This window comes from Epinephelus fuscoguttatus, linkage group LG23 (assembly GCF_011397635.1).
Source record: "Epinephelus fuscoguttatus linkage group LG23, E.fuscoguttatus.final_Chr_v1".
Taxonomy (NCBI): Eukaryota; Metazoa; Chordata; class Actinopteri; order Perciformes; family Serranidae; genus Epinephelus; species Epinephelus fuscoguttatus.
The window spans coordinates 3,045,137-3,067,086 of record NC_064774.1 but is presented as its reverse complement, the minus strand read 5'-3'; the positions used below and the strand labels follow the sequence as shown (position 1 = coordinate 3,067,086).

The window sequence follows — 21,950 nt, the reverse complement described above, 5'->3', positions numbered from 1 at the left end:
AAAAAAGGGAACAACCTCCAACTTCCCAGCTGATTTCTATAAAGATGGCCTCTTCAGTGAGACTGGATATGCAGGCGAGGTGACCTTTCAAAATGTCTCCGTGTCCAGTGCAGGACTCTACAAGTGCAAAATCTCTGGAGCTGGAGAATCACCAGAGAGCTGGATGGCTGTCAGAGGTGAGACATAAAAGTATTTTAAAACAGTCAATATATTACTTACGTCTGTTATTATCAAATGTTTCATCAAAAAGGAAAGCACCATATGTTGCTGCATTTAATTCAGTATTCTTCTTATATATGTGAGGCTGAACAACAGACTTGAGGTTAGTGGATCCTTGAGGCTGCAGTGTTCATTACAGCCCATAATACAAAATAGTTGGACAAAAGGAACAACATGCACATTTACTAATTGCAACAGATCCCAAAGTTTAGCTGAGGCTGAGGGGAAAGTCTTTTGCTTACTTTGCATTCAACCCTGTCCTCTAGAAATAGCATGTGTATCTTTCTAAACTGCTTTCTTAATGGCGTCATGGCCTTGTAATTATTGACTGGCTTTAGAAGGAGGTGGCAGCCATACAAAGTGCAAAACCTTGACACCAGAGCTCTGTGCTCACGTCCAGACTCCCCTTACATTTAGGCAACAACATCACTTTGGTTTAAGTTTAGGAAGGAACATTTTATAAAAATGTAGACAAAGACTCAAATACACTTCAAAAAGTTGTGATTGCAGTTAAATGTTAAAAAAGGTAATAAAAATAATGCTGTTGTCACTTTCAGTAAATGTTTTGCTGATTTGCTCAGTATGAACATTTTTGCAACTTGCCTAACGTGGTCTCACTCCAAAGTTGTCGAAATCCATCGTGTGTGACTGGTCAGCATTATTGTTTAATGATGCCCAGCTGCATCAGGGAGAACACAGCGAAGCAACAATGCAAGTTAAGGTGTTGGAAGTCCGAGAAGCGTGAGCAAGAGGGGTAGTGGATGGGTCCAAAAACCACTGACTTTCACCCAGGAGGCCGGTGTTCACTTCCCATAAGACTGTAGAGCCAAACCCTGCTCTTTTCTCCTTAACCCAACCATGTGCTTTTGTTGCTGAAGGAAAAAAGACATCAGTTTGCGGTATTGTACCGACATACAGTAGTGCTTTTATTCTGAAAGAGGCTGTATGCAAACTCCTGTGAAAACAGAAGTGTATTTTGAAAACAGACAATGCATGTAACAGGCTGAAGTTGACACGGCGTCCCAGAATGTCAACAACCAACACACCCAGGGTACCTTGGACGTCATATGTGGACGTGGAAAGTCCATGACCAAATGTCGATTTGTGACAAGGTCAGAGTGAGAATGCATTGACTTGCTAGGCACATTAATTAGCAACAGCCCCTCATTATGTTAATTCAAAAAAAAATTTGCTCAGCATTATATTTTCAAAATGTATTTTCTGTTTTTTAGTATAGTTGTGCATGAACATAATCTCTAGGAGAAAGGGCTGCAGTATTGGTCAAATAAACAAATGGCCTGATGAGTGTGCCAGATGAAAGGTCAGGCGGTCAAAGTTATTAAAATTATACTTCTGGGAACTTTAAATGTTTTTAGCAAATTTAATAGCATCCAGTAGCCAGAGGATCTCCAAAGTTTTACGGATTCAACCTCTGGGGACAACGAATTTCAGAACCAAATTTCATGGCAACCCATCTGATAGCTGTCAGTTCATATCAGTCTGGACCAGAGACATCCTCAGAGCTATGCCACTTGCATGGGTGGAAGTAAGGTTGTAGTCACTAGGACTTAGTTCTTACGAGGTAAAATTTATCTTTGAAGAGAATTTTAGAAAATCTAAAACATTATACTGTGAAATGCTCTAGTCAAACTATCTTTTCTCATTGTGTCAGCAGATTATATTGCTCCCGCCCCTGAAGCCACAACACCCCAAGAAGTTTACAAGTCCACTCCTCATCCTCCCTACCATGGCTCCATTCAGCTCTCCACCCTGTTACTGGTTGTCTTCACCATTTAGTGTGTGGCTGTGCTGCTGTCAGTAGTGGGACTGCTTCAGTGTAGGAAACGCAAAGGTACATTAAAAGTACTTGAGAGGAATATATACCATGCATTTAAGTTTAGTCTCTTATATAGAATGTTTTCCGAAAAAAAAAAGAATAGAAACCTAGCTGTCATTTTATGTCTATCGAGTGCTATTTTTCCCCTGTTTGTAATAAGGAATCCTGAAATACTTCAAATATTTCAGGCTGTCAAGAGGCAAATGCAGTGGATCACACAACAGATGTCACGTACGCTGTTGTCACAACAAAGAGAAAGGAGAAAGGTACTTTGGTGACATTATATTTTTACTTTACACAAATCACATCAAATCATGTTGCAAGTTATGTTTAGGTTGTTTAAATTTAAATTAAGTGCATCAATTACATTTCAGTAATCCATTCAAGTTGGATTATTAAACGCAAATTTATTTTTATTACAGCCAGTCACTCGCCTTCATGTAGGAGCTTCATCTCGCTTGTAGTGTCAGTGTCTATTCTTAAGAGTGAGCGGTTTAAACAGTTAAACCACATTATGCTCCACTTGGTCATACGTCTGCAGACCCTGTTTGCGTGTAAAGAGCTGTTGCATCTTTTAAATACACTCATTGTGGTCAACTCCTGACACTATCATTTGTGTGCAGATCGGTGTGACTTGAAGAAGACACAGAGTAGAGTAGATCTTAGATTTTATATTAGTAGGATGTTGGGGCAAAATTATATATGACACAAATATCAGTTTTGTAGTTAAGTTTTATTTTATCTAACTCTAAAGACCAGCCATAGAAATATATAAAGCAAAAAAAGATTTTGGGGTTAACAGTAAAATAAAGCTGTGTGGTCCACACACAGTATTTACAACTAAAGTTGCGGATATGCATTGTATAATTTTACCTTTGTTTATGCATTACTTGTCTATCAACAACAAGCTACTGCTCTGCCTACCTACTACTTGATTGCAATAATTTGCATATGTCTTTTTGTTTTGTTTTTCTGTTGAAATATTTGTATAAACCTGTCTTTTTTTCTAAGCATCTGCAGAGACAGATGTAGCTGATTCAGGCAATGTAACATATGCCACTGTGAAAAAAAGGTAAGTATTTCTTTTTTGTTGATGTTGTTGAGTCAGTTTCAATGAGTCAGTTTGGTTTGGCAGAAATAGAAATTAGAGTGTCATCTGCAAAGTTGTTGATACAAAATGCTCTTAAGAATATATATAGTAATTGGTTCACATTGCAATTAAATATATATATATATATATATATGTTTTGATATTTTTGTCCTTCAGATTGCTGGCAGCAGAATCACCAAATGATTCTACAGAGGAGGAAAGCCACTAATTTACATGCATATATACAAATTTAAGAAATCATCTACTATAAAGGTGTAATATAACATGGTAAACAAAAGCAACATAAGACAATAAATAAAACTTCCAGTTTATGAAGCTTATGAAGCTGACATATCATATCATGTATCATGCATCAAGCTGACATTTCCATCAGGGAGATATTTTGGTACTTACTCCATATATGTGACTGTGCACATGATGCCTGCAGTGTAATAACTTAAAGTCACCAACTCCAATTGATTCACAGAGTCTTGTTATGCCAGCCACGCGAACCAGACTCATGCTCCTTTGGTACAGGGACTGGATGGCCCTTAGCAAGGGGCCACCAACCCCATACTCCCGGAGCACCCCCCACAGGATGCCCCTGAGGACACGGTCGTAAGCCTTCTCCAAATCCACAAAACACTCGAACAAAGCTCCATCAAACAGTCACCTCCAGCTCTCGCTGAGACGGTTCGCAGCCGAGTGTGAAGCGGCTGGGATGAGAATCAGCACCTCCAAGTCTGAGGCCATGGTCCTCAGCCGGAAAAGGGTGGATTGCCCACTCCAGGTCAGGGGGGAGGTCCTTCCTCAGGTGGAGGAGTTTAAGTATCTCGGGATCTTGTTCACGAGTGAGGGTAGGATGGAGCGGGAGATTGACAGGCGGATTGGGGCGCTGTCAGCAGTGATGAAGGCACTTAACCGGTCCATTGTGGTGAAGAGGGAGCTTAGCCAGAAAGCGAAGCTCTCGATTTACCGGTCGATCTACATTCCAACCCTCACCTATGGTCACGAGCTCTGGGTAGTGACCGAAAGAATGAGATCGCAAGTACAAGCGGCCGAAATGAGTTTCCTCCGCAGGGTGGCTGGGCTCAGCCTTAGGGATAGGGTGAGGAGCTCAGACATCCGGGAGGGACTCGGAGTAGAGCCGCTGCTCCTCCACATCGAGAGGAGCCAGTTGAGGTGGTTCGGGCATCTGGTAAAGATGCCTTTCGGACGCCTCCCTTGGGAGGTGTTGCGGGCATGTCCTAACGGGAGGAGACCTCGGGGCCGCCCCAGAACAAGCTGGAGGGCCTGGGAACGCCTCGGGGTTCCCGCGGAAGAGCTGACGGAAGTGGCTGGGGAGAGGACTGTCTGGGCTTCTTTGCTGAATCTGCTGCCCCCGCGACCTGGATAAGCGGAGGACGACGAGTACGAGTACGAGTACGAGTCTTGTTATGAATTAAGTAATTATTCAATTGATTCATTCCTCAGTAAAATTAACAAAAACATTCTTGTTAGAGTCAAACAAGTGTACAGTTTTTAACTTCTCTTGTTTTTCAAGAAAAATAAAATTGTGAAATATATGTAAATAGTGGTGATTTTGTACATATCTGAACAGTTAACATCACGAAGCTTCATAACTAAAGAAAATGTACAATGTGGGAACAATTTAAAAATGCCTCATTAATAGTTTTAAGTCAATTGGCTGTTAAAAGCATTTTATGGACAAGCAAGACTGACATGGTTCTAAGTCAGGGTTAGCTCATCATTAGCCTTCATGTGAGAGCTTCGACTCACCCACAACCTCAGAGTTTATTTTTAAGAACTGTTTAGTGTAGTGTAGCAGTTAAACCAAATTGTTCTATCTGCTCTGCCTGTTCACGTGTCTGAGACGCTGCTTATGAAGCTGCTGCAGCTTTAAAAATATCTTTGTGGTCGACTACCAACATAAGTTTAAACTAACGAGTCTAAACACTCTGACTTGACTTTAAGTTCAGCACAGGTCATTCACAATTACTCTGCATCACACTTTGTCTTGGCCCACTTTCTATACTTATATCCAGGGGTCCATTTAATTCCTCTGCCTGTATGTGGGTTTTCTATAAAAATGAAGGTTATCTTTTTTTAATCCTGTTCTGACATCTAACGACACAACAAGACATTTTTCATTCCAGGTATCTCAACTGTTTCCCCCTGGTTTCTGCATGTTTTTCTGCCACTGTGATGCGCACACAACTGCTGGGACTTAACTGTGACGTCCACTCCTAATGGGTCTATATGTCCTCAAGCATGGGGACATTTGTAGCTCAATGCTGCCCTCCAGAGACCAAACATTGTAAAAAATATATATATATATATATATATTTGACAAACTGTATTATAAGACACAAATCAAAGAACAGCAGCTAATCCAACTGCAAATTATCACCTTCCTTAAGTTCAGTTCAGACATGGATATTGAATTGTAATTTTCTTTCTGGCATTAAAAATTGATGTTTAGACACTACTACTACTTAGAAACTGCTTCACACACAAAAATCTGATGTTGTCCCACTTAACACAACATATAATAGACTGTAGATTTATCCTTTGTTGTCCTTTTCTCACTCATCATTGTACAATGTATAATGCACTTAAATGGCAGTCTCTAAATGTAAGAGAACACATTCACCAGCTTCCACTTTTTTTCATATGTATTTATTTCAATTATTACCACTATATAAAACAGTATCTTGTGCATTTTACCTCATACCATCAGGTCTGTTCTGAGTGTTCAGATTTGGTAAAAGAGCTTTTACATTAACAGCCCCAGCAGACTGGAATAACTTAGCGGTCAATATTAGGTCAATTTCATCACTTGGTATATTTAAGCATGCCCTATCTTCCTACTTGGAGATGGTCTGCTCCTGTAATCACCTGATAAACAAATCTGAACAAACATGTTGATGCTAATGGTATACTGAAACACTGACTGTCTTACAAAAATCAAGAGTGCAGATTCTCTCTTAGGAAATACAAAACTTTATTCTCACATTTTGAGCAATATTACACAGTTGAAAAAGACAGAAGTGTTAACATACTTGGTTATTACAAAATTAAAATCTGAGTAAAAATCGAATTAACAATATATTCTGACAAGTTACTTACTGAAACCGAGAGATTTTGTCTGATCTGAAAAGAAGAAATTAAAAAGCTGCTTTAACCTGTTTACAATGTATCTAAACAAATCACACATTTGAATAGCCTTCTCCTGGTTTTGGTTTGCTTTTGTATGCCTTTAAACAGTTTAATTTTTAGTTGTAGATCAAGAAATACAAAACCAATATTTGTACCTGATGAATGACCTTTTTGGTCTGTCTGTTGCTTTTTTGTTTGACTGCTCAGCCTTAATTATTTCCTCAATGTAAATTTGTCTGTTTCTCCTTCAGATGTTTATTTATTCGTTACTTATCCTTCTCTAGTTTTTCCTTTATTTGTTTTCACTTTAGTAATTATCTCCTTTGTTGTCTCCAGTAGAGTCTCCATGGTCTGTAGCAGTTCGTCATGTTCTTGTTTTCTCTTCTCTAGTTCCCTTTTAGCTGCTTCACGCTTCTGCTGTTTTCTCTCTCTGTCAAATGAGGCAGGATTCTCAAGCTTCTTCTCGCTCTCCCATATCCGTTTCAGCACCTCCAGCTGTCCTGACTTGAGTTTATCTATCTGTTTTTCCAGAGCCGTCTTCTGGTCCTCCAAGTTCCTCATTACCTGGTCTAAATGTGCCCCCAGTAAGCCTCCCTTGAGGTCTGTGTCCGTCTCGTCCAGACCATCAGCTTTCTCATTCCCTTCTCCCATGAGTTTCTCTCTGTTTGTTCCTTCAGTCATGGACAGATGCTCCGTGGTGGTTCTGGATGTTGGGATCTTCTCTCTTTTTCCAAGTTCAGTCTGTATGCTATCATCCCAGTGGTGAGCACTGGTCTCTGTATACATAAAAGCATGCATCAAATTCTCTTTTTTAAAATGTATTTGTTAATTTTTTTTACAGATTATAATTTTAGCATTAACATCATTCAATAGTGGTGACAGTCAGTTGTCATTAAAATCAAAATTAATAAAGAAAACAGTGACTTACTGTTCAGTCCACATTTCTTCACAATGAAGATGACTGTGAGGACAGAAATGAAGCAAGCGGCCAAGCTAATGCTGACATGAACAATGAAGCAAGATGGGACCACGAGGACATTATCTGGAATGATTAAAAAGGCAAAACACAACACTTGTTGGTTCATACTAAGCTTCAACAGTTTGACATTAGGCCAGTAATCAAATCCTGATTTTATTATTATTTGTCTACCTGCAACATGAATGTGTGTGTATCTTGTCAGGCTGATGTTCCTCTGTTGGACTCTACAGGTGAAGCTGTTGCCGTGTCTCTTCTCCACAGTCACTCTGCTGCTGACAGTATAGAGGTCATCAGGACCTCTGACTGTCTCTGTAGGTCCAGCAGAGAGGAGCTTTCCCTCACCGTCCAGCCACAACACCTCAGGCTCTGGATACCAGCCTGCAGACTCACAGTCTAACATCACTGCAGCTCCGCTATCTCTGGCAATGCTGATGCTTGGGGAAGAGAAAACACCTAGAAGGGAAACAGAAGATGTGAAGTTTCCACATAAATCCACATAACAAAACGGCTTCAGTAAAATCAATGATGTCAATATTTAATCAAATATTGTGCACAAAAAATATTCAAAATAAACAGCCATTACCATTAGACCTACATTAAGGATTTTGTAAAAAAATGTCCAGAGGTAGTCCAAAATGATCAGTGCCCACTTACCAACAATAAGCTGAACAGTAGAGCCTTTATTCAGCTCTGGAATGTAACATCTGTATGTTCCATTATCAGACAGTTTCAGCTTAGAGAGTTTCAACGACACGTCTCCATACTTCAGTTTGTGGACTGAGATCGATGTCCTCCCCAAGTAGGACGGATTCTGGTCAATCAAAAGCTCCGCACCGTCTCGTCTCACATGGACAAACCTTGGGTTCAGGTCGAGTCTTGCCCACTCCACAGCCCTAGATACCACATCCACGGCAGGTTCCAGACGACATGGCAAAATTATGTCATCACCAACCGTTGCCACTATTGGCTGAGACAGACTAATCATCCCAGACTGACCTGAGGAAGAAACACCTCTGTCTTATAATGTCCTGCTCATTGTCTGTCAATGTGTGTTTTTGTTAGGTTGAACAACAATTTATTGTTTGTTGTGACAAAACACAAACAATGCTGCAAAAATGCTGAGTTTTGTTTAGCTGTGTATTTTTACCACTGTTCTGCTTCATATAAAAAGATGGCTACAGAAATTGAGTCTTTTGTCCTCACATGACTGTGATGTCACTGTATGACTATTATTTTACACCAAGGCTTCTGTGTGTAACATACCAACACATGAGTGCGTCATGAGAAGGTAGGCAACAGCATAATGAACAGCCAAAGCACTAAACTCAGTGAGCTGTGACCTGAGGGACAGTCCGTCTTTCAGGTGAATCATCTTCATTTTCCTCAGACTGTAACTGTAAGACAAAAGAGTAGATCAGTCAAAATTGACATATGTATTCAGACTGAAGCTATAAAAACTGAAGGCAGTCTACTTGCTCAAACTGTTTTGTCTTTAAGTGACCACATGCATTTCTAGTCCGTTCCCACTCCAAAATACCATCTTGGCAATGATTTCAGCATCAGATACCATCATACAGAGCACCAGCTATTTCTGATGCCAATAGCAAGTGCTGTAGGATAAAGAGCCTGAACGACACTTAACAATTGAGACGCCGTCCGTGAACACCCAAAACCAAAGCAGGAGGCAACCTAGCACATTATTTCTTGATGTTTAGGTCCACTGACAAAGTGGCACTATTTGACGATCTGGGATGAGACCATGTTGGTATTTCTGGCACATTTAATGCAAGTAGCATATTCTTCCCATCCCTGATTACCATTCTCTTGATGTTACTGTGGTTCTAACAAGATTAACACTGTGTTTACACAGTTGGCTTGGAATGAGCAGCAGCTTTAGTGCACCATATGTGTCTACACAGGATGAGTTCAGGCACAGTATAGAATGGAGGTCATCTGCATTTTGGCAGCAGCAAGAGCCGAAAACACAATCATCATAGTTATGCATGTAAAATGGAGAAAAAATAGACTTAAAATCTAAAAAAGAAACACTTCAGGTCACATTTACATATAAAACAGGAGTGAAACGCGAGCTGTCACAGCATGTGTCAAGTACTGAATTAATTAAAATATAAGCTTATCTGTTCCATCAGATATGTGTGAGATGGACGACTGAAAAACATGGCTGAAACACTTTCTGTGGACTGTTATAAGGTAGCAGCAACCCCCACCTTCATACTCCTCTGCAGCTCATTTCTGTTTTTATTTTTATGTCCATGTTCACACACAGATGTGAAGACTTGTTTATTTCATTTAATATACGATTGCATTGTGAAAATAACAGCACTTTGGATGATCTGTGTCCAGTTTTACTCTTTACTGTATATATGTAACGTCCCTGTTCTTTATCTATGCAGTCTCCTCCATAAATGTAACTACATGTTGACTGCAATCACTGAAAGCTCAGAAGCAAAAGACTTCATAATAAACTGGTTAACACACAGTGACTTACATGATTGTTTAAATTCCAACGCTGTTGAATTTTTCAAAGTTACAGTATTTTTAGGATTAATGCACCATTAGCTCGCTGTTATTTACTGTCTATTCCTATGAGTCACCATTATTCACAAAAAGATCCTTCAAAGGGAATCAGCGATGGCCGATTGGTTTATTCTGGAAACACGCCACATGACACATCTGAGAACTTAAACCCTGAAAATGATATGTATAACATACCTGTTGTAAGTGGAAGTCACCTCATCTTAGTGGAAAACACAGCCGAAGTCCACCAATAAAATCTTGTGTACTTTAACCTCTCATGTTAGCGTGAGAGACGGAGTGAAATCTGATAATATTCTAAAGCAAGCACTGGCTGGATACACTGGGACAGCACACTTTAGTTTCTGTATTACTGAAGTAATAAAATTAAAGTACAATACTTCCAGCTGCACTTATGTTTTATGAAATAAGGAAGCTGTGGCGCTAAAATAATGTTTGTTGAGCCGAATGGGGAAAATAGTTAAAAGAGAAGCCTGTGACAATGGTGTGTTAAGTGGCTGATTTACTGCAGAGGGCAGAGTGGGACTGATCACGAGTGAGTTCAGCACAGTGTGGACAGTAGGAGACTGTCTTCAACAGCACACATGGCGACAAAGAGGAGCCCAGTTTACTCCTGCTGCAAGAGGTAAAGAGTGGACATGATGGTTCTGCTGCAGAGTGAGACAAACTGGACCTATAAAGTACCATGTCCCAAAGACTCTCCTCACAGAGGCTGCTGGTGACAAAAGTGAAAAAAAACCCAGTTTGATAAAGAAAATCTGCTTTTGTAGATCCTAGCTAGTTTCCCAGATGATGTCAGCATGGCCATGAAAGTTTAGAAACCAAAGCGATTACTGGAATATTAACAATGACGAGTGCTTCAGACTGTCACACACAGCCACTCTCTTGCAGAAACCACAAACCAGCTGCTGCGTCTGTCACCAGAAATAAGCTGCAGAGAAAGAGAGTTCTCACCTACATCACATTCCAGCTGCTCTTTGGTCTGTCAGTCAGCATCAAGACACCATGAAGGTCACAGCTCTCTGCATCAGACTGTGTGAGTACTGGGACGGTCTCCAAATGCTATATGATTAATACAGTTGTACTTCTCTCTGCAGTATGTGCTGTCAGATTGGGAAAGAGAATGCAACAATGATCAGTGAGCACAATTAGTATATCTGTGGTTGTTTAGATAAGTTGGGTTAAAGTTAGCATTTTGGTTGAATATGAAAAATTGAAGCACGAGACTGCTCATATTTACCTTCATGAGGCTCAATCCAAACTACCACTTTGCCAAACCAGTGTGTTTTGTTGCCTGAACGTGAGGCAGGGTTGAGATATTGAGCTACTGTTGAGATATTACAAAACATGATAATATGGAGTACAAAATAAATGATAAGAATCTGAATAGATAAGCATCTGTTTACTGCTGTATGTCGACTCACTTCTTTTGTGTCTTTAGTGATAAATGTGTTGCTGCTGGCTGTTGCTCAGATTCACCTTTGTTTTTCTCAGAAAGCTCGTAAGTAGTAATTAATTACTTAGTGATTTACCCTGTGAAAGACACTGCAAAGAAAGGTGTTTCTTCAGATATGACCATCCAAATGGCAGATGACATTTATCCCACTCACCTCCATTATAACTGCAAACAAAATGTAACATATGTTATCACATGTCAAGCTGCCTGTTCGGACAAAGGCCTGTGAACCACTGAAAACTGCTATTGCTTCTCATCTTGTCAGTCTACTGCATACTGCTGTTGGTGCCATAACATTATTCCAATGGCTCACAATTACCAAGCCCCAACAGTCTGAAAAATGTCCCAGTGAACCGAAGGCCGTTTGTCCAACAGACCAGTATCAAAAACAAATGCTCATTGCGCCGATGGTATGACCCAACCTTACTCTGGCTCCGTTGTGAATGGCTCCAACAAACCCTGGACTTTTACCCTGGATGCCAGTGTTTGTTTCCTGTATGAATGTAGAGCCAAACCATAATGTTTTTTTTTTTTTTTTTTTTTTTTTTAATAAGCCTAACCACATGGTTTTGCTGCCTTATCCTTACCTAACCATGTGTTTTTTGTTAGCATTCAACAGCTGACGGAGAAAGGATACATAGCATGTAATATGTAGATGTCAAAGGCCACAGACAAAGTGGCAATAGTGTCATGTCGCATAATAATAGCCATGTGCTTCTGTTTTGGGAGAGTGTATAGCCTTCGGAGCAATGCACGTTTGTTTTCAGAATACCAGGTTGTCAGACAACTGTGCTTCGGGTCCAGTGGGCCATTTTTCAGACGACTGGTGCCATGGAAATATGATCTGTCAGAACAATGACCCGTCCCCCTATTACTGCTACAAACACATACAAAGCCCTGGCAATCATGCAGCACTCTCTCATCCAAAACACCCTAGGAACAACCTGGCAACCACCCTTAACAACAGAGCAACCATCAAGCAACCATGTACTAACTTCCTATCATGAGCCTGTGAAAGCCATAGCTACTATCGACACCACCGTCAGCTCACTTGTCCAGTGTACACTGGCATACTGGCTGGCGGCTGGACAAGCAGCCGTTCCTCTCCAGTAGGGGCATGTTATCCTGTTCTGTGGCTACATCCAGTGGACACTTAACAATTAGCAATTTCTCAACATGCAATGTCCTCGGCAGTGTTTTAACTTTGTACTAAAATCATTTTGTTGGACTAGAACATATTTTTTTAATGTTAAAAGATACTTGTAATTGACTACATCTCATTCTTTGTGTCTCTGCCATGGATGCAGTTTTCCCTCGTGTTAATCCAAACAGACAGCAGCACTATCAATATGATTCCTTTGTTGTCAACTGTGAGGGGCTGGATGGGGTGAATGGATGGAGAGTGATGAGGAAGATCAAGGGAAACATCACAATATGTGCTGCTCCAGAGAAGCCGTCAACAGGATCCTGCAAAATTAACCCTGCCTTTTCATTAGACAGTGGAGTGTACTGGTGTGAGGCTGGAGAAAAGAAAAGCAACACTGTCAACATCACCGTCACTGGTATGATTAGGAACTCATATTGTATTTATGGTTATATTCTGAGAATGCACAAAACATATTTGGGACATTTAATAATATCTTTTTCATCTGTGTTGTTCAGCTGGTTCTGTGATCTTGGAGAGTCCTGTCACCCCTGTGACGGTGGGAGATGCTGTGACTCTGCACTGTAGAAATAAGAAGACCTCTATCCTTAGAGCTTATTTCTATAAAGATGGCGACCTTATCGAGGGTAATTCTGCAGGACACCTGACTCTCCGGAGTGTTTTTAAGTCAGATGAAGGATTCTACAAGTGCAGAATCTCTCAAACTGAAGAATCAGCAGAAAGCTGGCTTGCTGTCAGAAGTGAGACAATGTCACAAACATAGCCAAAGATTCTTCTTAATATGCGGCTTCCTGTGTCAGTGATAACGATTTTTCTTCCAGGGTTCCACAAAGACCTACCCTCAAATGATAAATGCTGCTCTAAAAGCACCATTCTACAGATTGTTGGTATCATTTCATTTGTGCTTCTGGTGTTGGTGTTGGGACTGCTTCACTGGAAGAAAGGTACTGAGGAAAAATAAATAAATTAGTTGTTATGTTCTCAGTAGATTTCAGAGAGCTGTTCTGATGTTACCTTTTGGACCATGACCTTCTTAAGTCACATAACGTTTTTGTTTTGGCAATTCTGGCAGCTACCCTGACCTCTTTTTGGCGATCTCTTCTTGCACAAGCAGGTGAGGAACACATTTTGCTATACAGTCAGCTTTTTCATCCTGGTCTCACTCTGAAGTCATTGAAATTCGGTGCTTGGGCAGTGACTTCCCGTATCGGACAATGATGAAAAAAGCTGTCCTTAACAGTATGATGCACGGCTGGTCACCACAACAAAAGCCTGTGGTTAGGTTTAGGAAAAAAGAACAGGGTCTGGCTTTAGAATCTTGCAGGATGTGAACGCCTCTCTAGCAGGTGAAGGTTGGTGTTTGTTGGACTCATTCCACAACCCCTCCTGCCCCACTTGGACTTTCGCCACCTTAACTTCTGTTCTTGTCCTGTCGTGTTTCCCTCTGTGTATCATGCTGACATTAAAGGAGGCCTTTTTCGTTGCTTTCTGACACTGTAAGTCACTGCCCAAGAGCCTGATTTTGACGACTTCTGAGTGTGACCGTGCTAAATTTTGACATTTATTTATTCCTACCACTTCTAAATATTGAAGGATCTGACAACCAGTCATTTTACTGAAATCATATTTATGATTTCATGTAACAAATAAATTGAATTGAACTTAAGTACTCCAGCTTGGACCAACATCTTTCTCTATCATGTATTCTGTATCATAGCAACCAGACACAACCAAAGCATCCCAGCTAAAGAAAACAACAACACAGTGTCCCCAAAGCGTTCTCAAATGCTCCAAGCTCGGCATTTTCAGCTGGGGAAAAAATTGCTTTGGTAGACACAGGGCCAAAGCTTCTCTATGAGCAGCGTGTCAGACTGTCTCCATGCAGATACTGCAATGACATAATACTTACTTTGCAGGACTCTTGTTGGACTAAGTTATTTCGCATTGTGCCAGTGAAATACCACAGTACTTTATCCAGACAACAGAAAGTTACATATTTAATTTTAAGGGATTTCTTTAAATAGGCTTATTTTATCACTGTATTGACATAAATTTCCAACCTGTATGTCTTCCAGGTCGGCTGGCGTTTGCATGTGACAGATGGAGGAGATACTGATTAAGGGAGGAACAACACTTGCAACAGAAGTGTTTGTAGTATTTCACTTCAAGTATTTCATTATGTTACAAATTACCTCTCTTTTAAAATGTTAAACTTTATTAGTTGAAATATTCTGTATATTCTTGACACCTCTGTAGAAAACATTCAAAAAACAAAAAAAAAAAACAAAAGAAAGTCAATAAACCAAATAACACGGTGTGAGTTTCTTGATTTATGATAATGCGCTGTATGGCTCACAGGTAGTTGTTAAACAGCTGTACAGTCTGCACAGTTTTGAGTACTGCAGGCTATTAAAGTATTATAACCTATCTGCATCTTCAGCTAACTCACAGCATCGAGGTATATTTTTAAGGGGGAGCGTGTTGTTACTGTGTATCGGTTAAACCACATTGTTCTCGCTGCTCTGCCTGTTCACACGTCTAACGATGCTGTTTATGAGGAAAGAGCTGCTGCACATGTTAAATACACTCACTGTGGTTTGCTGCAATGATTATTTTATAGTACGTCCGTTTGACTTGAAGCAGACACAGAGTTTACAACCGCAGGGCCTAAAAAATGTTAACGCTCTTACTTGAACTGTCACATGGATGTATTAAACCGTTAATTGGCTTACAGTTAATATTTAATAGAATAGAATAAAATAGAATAGAATGAAAGAACTTTATTTATCCCCAAAGGGAAATTCAGCTGTCCAGCAGCTTATAAAAACAACAACCACACTTCCCCTCATCAACGGCAACGCAGAAGTATTAAAATAGACATGAAATAAATTAATTATAATAAGTGCACAAATAGAAATGAAATTAAAATGAAAATTGTTCGCTCCACAACCCAGTCCAGTTGTGGCTAATGTGACGTGTGTGAGTGTGTGTGACTGGATTCAGGTGGTGTTAAACAGTCTTACTGCCGTGGGGACGAAGGATCTCCTGAAACTCTCTGTTCTGAAACCCAGTGAGATGAGCCGACTGCTGCAGCTTTACTAATAAAGATTATTAATTTTCCATGTCGATTATCCCAGATGGGGATAATTCGCATAGTTATGATATAACTGCTGGATGGGGAAATAACCTCCTCACTTAGAGAACCAAGGTTACAATGTAACCAAACAATATTCGTTGTAGGTAGTGAAGTGCAATGAGCTAAATGCTAAAAACCTCCACATAGCAACATGCTAACAATGACAGTATCAACACACTGATGAATAAATAATATGGTCAGATTTCACATGAAAACGAGGGTTTAAAACAAACAAACAAACAAAAAATCTGTTATTAATAAAGGTTTACTGTTAGTTTTGTCAGAGCAGCTCTGTCTCACAGAGAGGCTCATGCACCAGAAATAAGCTGCACAGGAAGAGGAAGAGCTCACCAACGTTGAACTGTATGTGAACTGTAATGCAGTCTGACGTTCAGACAGTCAGCAGCAAGCCAACATGGAGGTCACAGCTCTCTGCATCACACTGTGTGAGTTCTGAGTCTGTGTAGCATTGTAACAATAACTGTCATAACATTATTGTTTTATTATTATTTTAATGACAGGCATACATTTACATTAAAACAGTGTTAGTATCTGAAACGTTTGTCTTTCCAGTGATAGATGTTCTGCTGCTGCTTGTACAAGTCAACGACAGCTATTCTCACAATGCTGGTAAGTCAACATGATTTGGGATTGGAGGTCTCCCATAGATGCAAGCATGGTGCAAAAATACTGGACTTTAAATGTTATAACTCATCATTATTATCTTATATGCAGTTATGGAAAAAAAGCAATGAAATAGTGTATACTCAATCAATCAATCAATCAATCAATCAATCAATCAATCAATCAATTTTATTTATAAAGCCCAATATCACAAATCACAATTTGCCTCACAGGGCTTTACAGCATACGACATCCCTCTGTCCTTATGACCCTCACAGCTGATCAGGAAAAACTCCCCCAAAAAAACCCTTTAACGGGAAAAAAAAAACTGTGGTGTATCATTTAGTATCTTTAAAATCTGGAAGGTCTGGCCTATAAAACTTACATTTTGCTCTGAGAGACAAGACAAAAGTTACATGTTGCTGTTACTGCTGTGTTGTAATCATGTCATTTTACGACAGTGAGATATGTCATTTAATAATTATCAATTTTGCTTTAAATTAAATTTTACTTTCGTTTCCTTTCAGTCTGTTAATTTATGACCTGTTTTTACGGTTGAAACTGAACTCTGGACCTGTTATCTGCAGTCGTTGGCAGCTGTATCAAATACTACAGTAACAGGTGAGTGGAACAGGGACGTGTTGTCAGTGTACATTTTTATATGGTGTAATATGAGACTGATTTACTGCAGGGGGCAGAGTGAGACTATTTGACTTCACAAATGTGTGTGTGTGTGTGTGAGGGACAGAGAAAACAAAATACAGCAAAAATGAGAAAAGACGGTACCTTTACAGCATGTTTTTTGTTAGTGTTTTATCATCTGTTTCCTTTCATATGTTTTTTTTAATACAGTACTAAAAAATACTGATGTTCAATAAAATATTTTGAATTAAACTGTGCTTCAAATTACATTACTGTAATAATAACAATAATTGTTATTTTTGATGTTATTATTATTATTATTATTATTATTATTATTATCATTTCTATTATTTATCTATTTTTTTCTGTTCAGTCCTTTCCTTGACATTCCTGTTTGCCAAATTATGTTCTCTTCACACTGGGTTCTCTGGCGCCATCTGGTGAGATTATAGATGTACTTTTTTTCAAACTCAAAGCTGTTTCCTCAGCAGCAGAGCGACAGGAAGAGGAAGAGGAGGTTCTGACTTACATTACATCTTAAATCCACTCTGATGTGCAGACAGTCAGCAGTGAGACATCATGGCGGTCACAGCGCTCTGCATCAGACTGTGTGAGTACTGGGAAATCACTCTGGGAGAAATATCTTATGTGCAACTGAATCATTTCTTGGGCTCAAAGGCAAAAAGATATTAAGCATCCAAAATGCGTTGATGCGTATTCTTTCAGGAAGCTGGCAGATTTAAAGCCCAGGGAATAAAGAGAATTGTAGTCTGCTCACTGATGATGGATCAAATATTACAGACATTTACATGTTAGTTATGTAATACATGTTATAGGTTATATTGGATACAGTAACAGCTGTCTTGTCTCTTCAGTGATGACTGTTTTGTTGCTGCTGGTTGCACATGTTGAATGCAGTTACTCTGAAAATGTTGGTAAGTTGCAGTTTGATCGTCAGACAAACCTTACAATGTATACCAACATCTTAAATAAGCGCCCGATGAATCATATCACCCCGTCTTGATAGTCAAGGGCTGCAAGTTTAACAACTAACATGTTGAAACTTTAAACGTCAACTGTATAAGTGATAACACCTTAAAACTAGTACGTGTGAAATGACATACTAGTTATACAGCAAAGGAAACATACATTTGTATCTTCATGTTTTACTTAAACATGAGCCAACACTCTTACCACTTGTCAAAAGTCAAGTCTGTTGGCACAACACGCCTGTACTGTGCATATGTATTCAGTATTGCATGTGTGTATAAACTGTGCTGAATTTCAAATGATTCTTCATCCTTTGTGTCTCTGTGTCAGATGCAGGTTTCCCTCAGGTTGTTCCAAACCGACAGCAGTTCTTTGAATATGAGCCCATTACTGTCACCTGTGAGGGTCTGGAGGGACTGACTGGATGGAGAGTGGTGAGGAGGATCGCAGGTGCTGTCAAAACTTGTGCTGCTTCCTGGTCAACGTCAACAGGACCCTGTAAAATAAAGAATGCCTTAGCGGCAGTTGACAGTGGAGAATACTGGTGTGAAATGGGAGAGGCAAAGAAAAGCAACACTGTCAACATCACTGTCACTGGTATGCAAATACTAAAAGACCAAGTACACAATGTCGTCACAGTTTTAGTCTGTGGACATCTCAGTTTGAACATTAATTAATTTATTTGTTAACTGACTTAATATGCTCAATAAAACATCACTTATTAAGATATTAAAACACAGGAAACATCTGCCGTGCTGGCCAGCTTTGTTCCCTCAATAGGCCGTCAAACTGCTTAATTAACATATTTTTCAAAACATATGTTCAGGTGGCTCTGTGATCCTGGAGAGTCCTGCCCTTCCTGTGATGGTGGGAGATGATGTAACTCTGCACTGCAGAAACAAGCAGATGTCCTCCAACCTCATAGCTGCATTTTTTAAAGACGGCCACTTAATGGAGAACAGCTCTATGGGAAACCTGACTCTCAACAGTGTTTCCAAGTCTGATGAAGGACTCTACACGTGCAGCATCACTGAAGATGGACGATCATCAGCGAGCTGGCTGATTGTCAGAGGTAAGACATACTAGTGTTTAAAATAAATCTGACAATGCTTTGCTTTTCACGGTATCTGGCCACATTTCGTCTGAACCTTTGGTCTGAAAATTATGGTGTCTGACTGATGTCAAAGAACTGAAGCTGAGGTCTGAGGTTGTCCTGAACATTTTCAGAGAAGTGCTGAATTAAGGAATGAACAGTGTAATTGCATGGACTATGTTTTAAGTATTACATTCATACCTAACATATATTTACAGCATTAGGATCATGTCTCATGTGCAGAACATACCATTTTATTTCCAGCAGCTGACAAGGTGCCTCATCGTGGCCTTCAGCTCCTTCTGCTGCTCTGCACTGCTGTCAGTGTTTTCTTGGTGGCTCTGCTGTTGGTGGGATTACTGCAATGTGGGCAACATCAGACAATCACCACAGGTACAGAGAATAAAGATACCACTGTAATTACTGTTACAAAATACTAAAAATGGGATCTTCATTGTAGAATGTGACAACTGTGACACAATACAATACAATTATTCTGCATGTGTTTGAAACTAGTAGCATAGCCGACAGTAAGAACCAAAGCTGCTCTGGTGGTTCCTGATAGCCATCACACTGTTCACTCAGTTTGTTTTGATGGTTTTTCTTATTCATTCAAACAGATACCCCGACCTCTCCTTTCTGCTTCCAGTCTTTTATCTCTATACAATCAGGTGAGAAACACCAACCTCCTTTCAGCACAACTACTGTATAAACGTGTATTTGGTCACCATTGAAATTATCAATGCATTCTCATCCCAAATCGTCACGTGTTGCCGCTTTGTCTTTCATGTCTACCTATTGCGTGGTAGGTATTCTTATGTATTCACTGCTGATGTTATGGGATGACGACACATGGTTAGGTTTTGAAAAAACGCCATAGTTTGGCTCTGCATTCATACAGGAAGTGACCACTGGGCTCCAGGGTGAAAGTCCAGGTTTGTTGGACCCATCCGCCACCTCTCACGCCTGCCCTATAGAAACTGTCCTGCTCCTTATATTTTGTTGTTACCAGTAGCGTTTCAACCTGACGCTGTCTAGATGTGTATCATACCACTGTGACAGGTGCCATCCAGCTGCATCATGAGCCACCTGTATGAAGGGTATCATACTGTGGCAGCAGGTGCTGTACGGCCGACCGGTAACGTATCATAACACCACAAAAGGTTGAGTCCATCCGCGTTACCAGCTGACGTTGCCCAGTGGCCTTTCTTACTGCCGCAAAAGGTGGCTGTCACTGACAAAGCGGCAGTATTTGACGACTTTGGAATATCATGTTTTAAACTCTACATCGATGAACCATGAACACAAAATTGGGCTAAAAACAGTGCATCCATTTGCTGATATAACAGCATATGAAAATAGATATCTATGTTCCATGTATCCATTTCGTCAAAAAATGCCTGCCTATACCTGCCTGCTACTGACTGTTTGAAGTGTTGTATTTTTATACTTTTATGTTTCAGTGACAACGTACGCTGTCGTCAAAACCCAGCAGGAAGAGCAGTAAGTAACTCGACACTGAAAAACACAGAATGCAACATGTAATACCTTTGAAAACGTTAAGGGAAATATGTATAAAATATGTAGTTTGAAGCAGTGCTTCTGCAGAAAATTGTGAGAGCCAGTGAATTATTAATCTGACGTGTTTTTGAAACTTAATTCATTTGTAACCTGTTTGACACTGTGTGCCTCAGCAGCTTCAGGCCCGTGTGACAGTTGGGCCTTCTTCTTTAGCATCTCAGATAAAAACCACACGACAAACCCACAGACAGAAAAAGGTCGATGGGCCTCTCAGTTTACCGTGCGGCACCTTGTGTTGGCTGATCTTAGACTGATGGTCTATACCATAAAAATACTTCACGACGATGCACGTGTTAGATTATTTTTATCAGGACACAGACACCTTGCAGCCGCATGTCTTGTGTGGGTGATCAGTACTATATAAATAAACAGTGGGGCCAGTAATGAGAAGACTCATGAACTGATGTTAATCTAGAGCCTTGTTTTCTCACAGTTACACTGGGTGTCTGTCCTTGGGTGTTTTACAGGTTGCTGAGAGCAGAGACACCTGACTGAAGAAGGGATGAGATATGTTGTTTCTCTCAACACAACAATTTTGTAATGATATGCATTTCAGAGCATTGGTGAAGGAGTTGTGTATATTCATGACAAGAGACAATGATGGATTTGTGTTCATAAGAAAATATTGCAGGTTGTGTGTATTTGTAAAATATGTACAGGTTTTAATTCTTGATAAATGACCTAAAAAGACATCATCATCATCATCATCATCATCATCAGCAGCAGCAGCAGCAGCAGCAGCAGCAGCAGCAAGACATCAGATAACTCACAGCATAACTGCCTATCTTAAAAGTTATCAGTCTGTGACAGTTAAACCACATTGTTCTATTTGTTCTGTTCACACCTCTACATTTAAAGTCAGTTTACAAGAAGAGAGTTGCTGCAGCTTTTAAATATACACACTGCGACTATACTTCCCTTGCTGTATAATCTTGCAGTAATCTTTTGCAAAGATAGACAGCTTGTTAACATCCAAAAAGTCCTCCAATGCCTATCCTGTATTTTACCAAAGTCTTGATTTGGTATTTTGTTTTGTAAAACTGAAAAAATTATAAAATAAATCAGTATACAAGCACTGTTTTATACTACTGTATTTATACTATGACTGCGTGAATGTAAATTTTTTACCAACATATAAAGCTGTGATATACTGTATAAGACCAAAAATGCTCTTAACGTATTGCTTAATTTCATTTTCAAATACTAAAAATAAAGGATTGCAATACTTTGGATTCATGAATAATTTACTTTGCTAGGATGATCATCAAAGTGGTTATATATAGTTCGTTAAGTGTTATTGTTACTGTAAAAACCAAAAGAGAAAATCCAGAGTCACTGAAATCAATCAGGACACGTCTTTCAAAAATTGCTTGGTGTAGAGACATTGCCAAAACAGCTGCAGCATTGTTACTGAATACATTTC

At 39.8% G+C, this 21,950-nt stretch overlaps 3 protein-coding genes across 5 annotated transcripts; 2 read left to right on the top strand and 1 right to left on the bottom strand.

Annotated features, from left to right (window-relative positions):
- Positions 1-6,575: 6,575 nt before the first annotated feature.
- On the bottom strand, positions 6,576-7,684 carry LOC125883969 (uncharacterized). Of its 2 annotated transcripts, XM_049568657.1 has the most exons (3): positions 7,456-7,684; positions 7,234-7,347; positions 6,576-7,081 (listed from the first exon to the last, which is right to left on the bottom strand). In XM_049568657.1, the coding sequence occupies exons 1-3, from the start codon at positions 7,682-7,684 to the stop codon at positions 6,576-6,578; spliced, it is 849 nt and encodes a 282-aa protein (XP_049424614.1). The 2 variants fall into 2 exon arrangements, with proteins under 2 accessions (XP_049424614.1, XP_049424613.1); XM_049568656.1 differs by having other exon boundaries at positions 7,234-7,684.
- A 3,187-nt stretch (positions 7,685-10,871) lies between these two features.
- LOC125883974 (low affinity immunoglobulin gamma Fc region receptor II-like) lies at positions 10,872-21,594 on the top strand. 2 transcript variants are annotated; one of them, XM_049568666.1, is made up of 8 exons: positions 10,872-10,876; positions 17,739-17,798; positions 18,184-18,450; positions 18,680-18,925; positions 19,211-19,339; positions 19,567-19,617; positions 20,410-20,449; positions 20,995-21,594. In XM_049568666.1, the coding sequence occupies exons 2-8, from the start codon at positions 17,741-17,743 to the stop codon at positions 21,020-21,022; spliced, it is 819 nt and encodes a 272-aa protein (XP_049424623.1). In that variant the 5' UTR covers positions 10,872-10,876; positions 17,739-17,740; the 3' UTR covers positions 21,023-21,594. The 2 variants fall into 2 exon arrangements, with proteins under 2 accessions (XP_049424623.1, XP_049424622.1); XM_049568665.1 differs by lacking the exon at positions 10,872-10,876 and adding an exon at positions 17,388-17,473.
- Positions 12,594-14,622, top strand: LOC125884272 (uncharacterized). Its single transcript, XM_049569171.1, has 5 exons — positions 12,594-12,858; positions 12,959-13,223; positions 13,329-13,405; positions 13,534-13,575; positions 14,537-14,622. Exons 1-5 carry the CDS (start codon positions 12,594-12,596, stop codon positions 14,575-14,577), a joined length of 690 nt encoding a protein of 229 aa, XP_049425128.1. The 3' UTR covers positions 14,578-14,622.
- Positions 21,595-21,950: the final 356 nt, after the last annotated feature.

What these genes read in the sequence shown, in the direction of transcription:
- LOC125883969 (XM_049568656.1), bottom strand. Translation starts at nt 7,684, where the DNA reads ATGTTAGACTGTGAGTCTGCAGGCTGGTATCCAGAGCCTGAGGTGTTG. An exon ending in GAAGAAATGTGGACTGAACA is followed by an intron (nt 7,082 to 7,233) that starts GTAAGTCACTGT and finishes TTATGTATACAG; the next exon opens with AGACCAGTGCTCACCACTGG.
- LOC125884272 (XM_049569171.1), top strand. Translation starts at nt 12,594, where the DNA reads ATGGATGCAGTTTTCCCTCGTGTTAATCCAAACAGACAGCAGCACTAT. An exon ending in TGTCAACATCACCGTCACTG is followed by an intron (nt 12,859 to 12,958) that starts GTATGATTAGGA and finishes TGTGTTGTTCAG; the next exon opens with CTGGTTCTGTGATCTTGGAG. An exon ending in GAGACAATGTCACAAACATA is followed by an intron (nt 13,224 to 13,328) that starts GCCAAAGATTCT and finishes CTGCTCTAAAAG; the next exon opens with CACCATTCTACAGATTGTTG.
- LOC125883974 (XM_049568665.1), top strand. Translation starts at nt 17,443, where the DNA reads ATGGCGGTCACAGCGCTCTGCATCAGACTGT. An exon ending in AGCGCTCTGCATCAGACTGT is followed by an intron (nt 17,474 to 17,738) that starts GTGAGTACTGGG and finishes TTGTCTCTTCAG; the next exon opens with TGATGACTGTTTTGTTGCTG. An exon ending in ACATCAGACAATCACCACAG is followed by an intron (nt 19,340 to 19,566) that starts GTACAGAGAATA and finishes TCATTCAAACAG; the next exon opens with ATACCCCGACCTCTCCTTTC.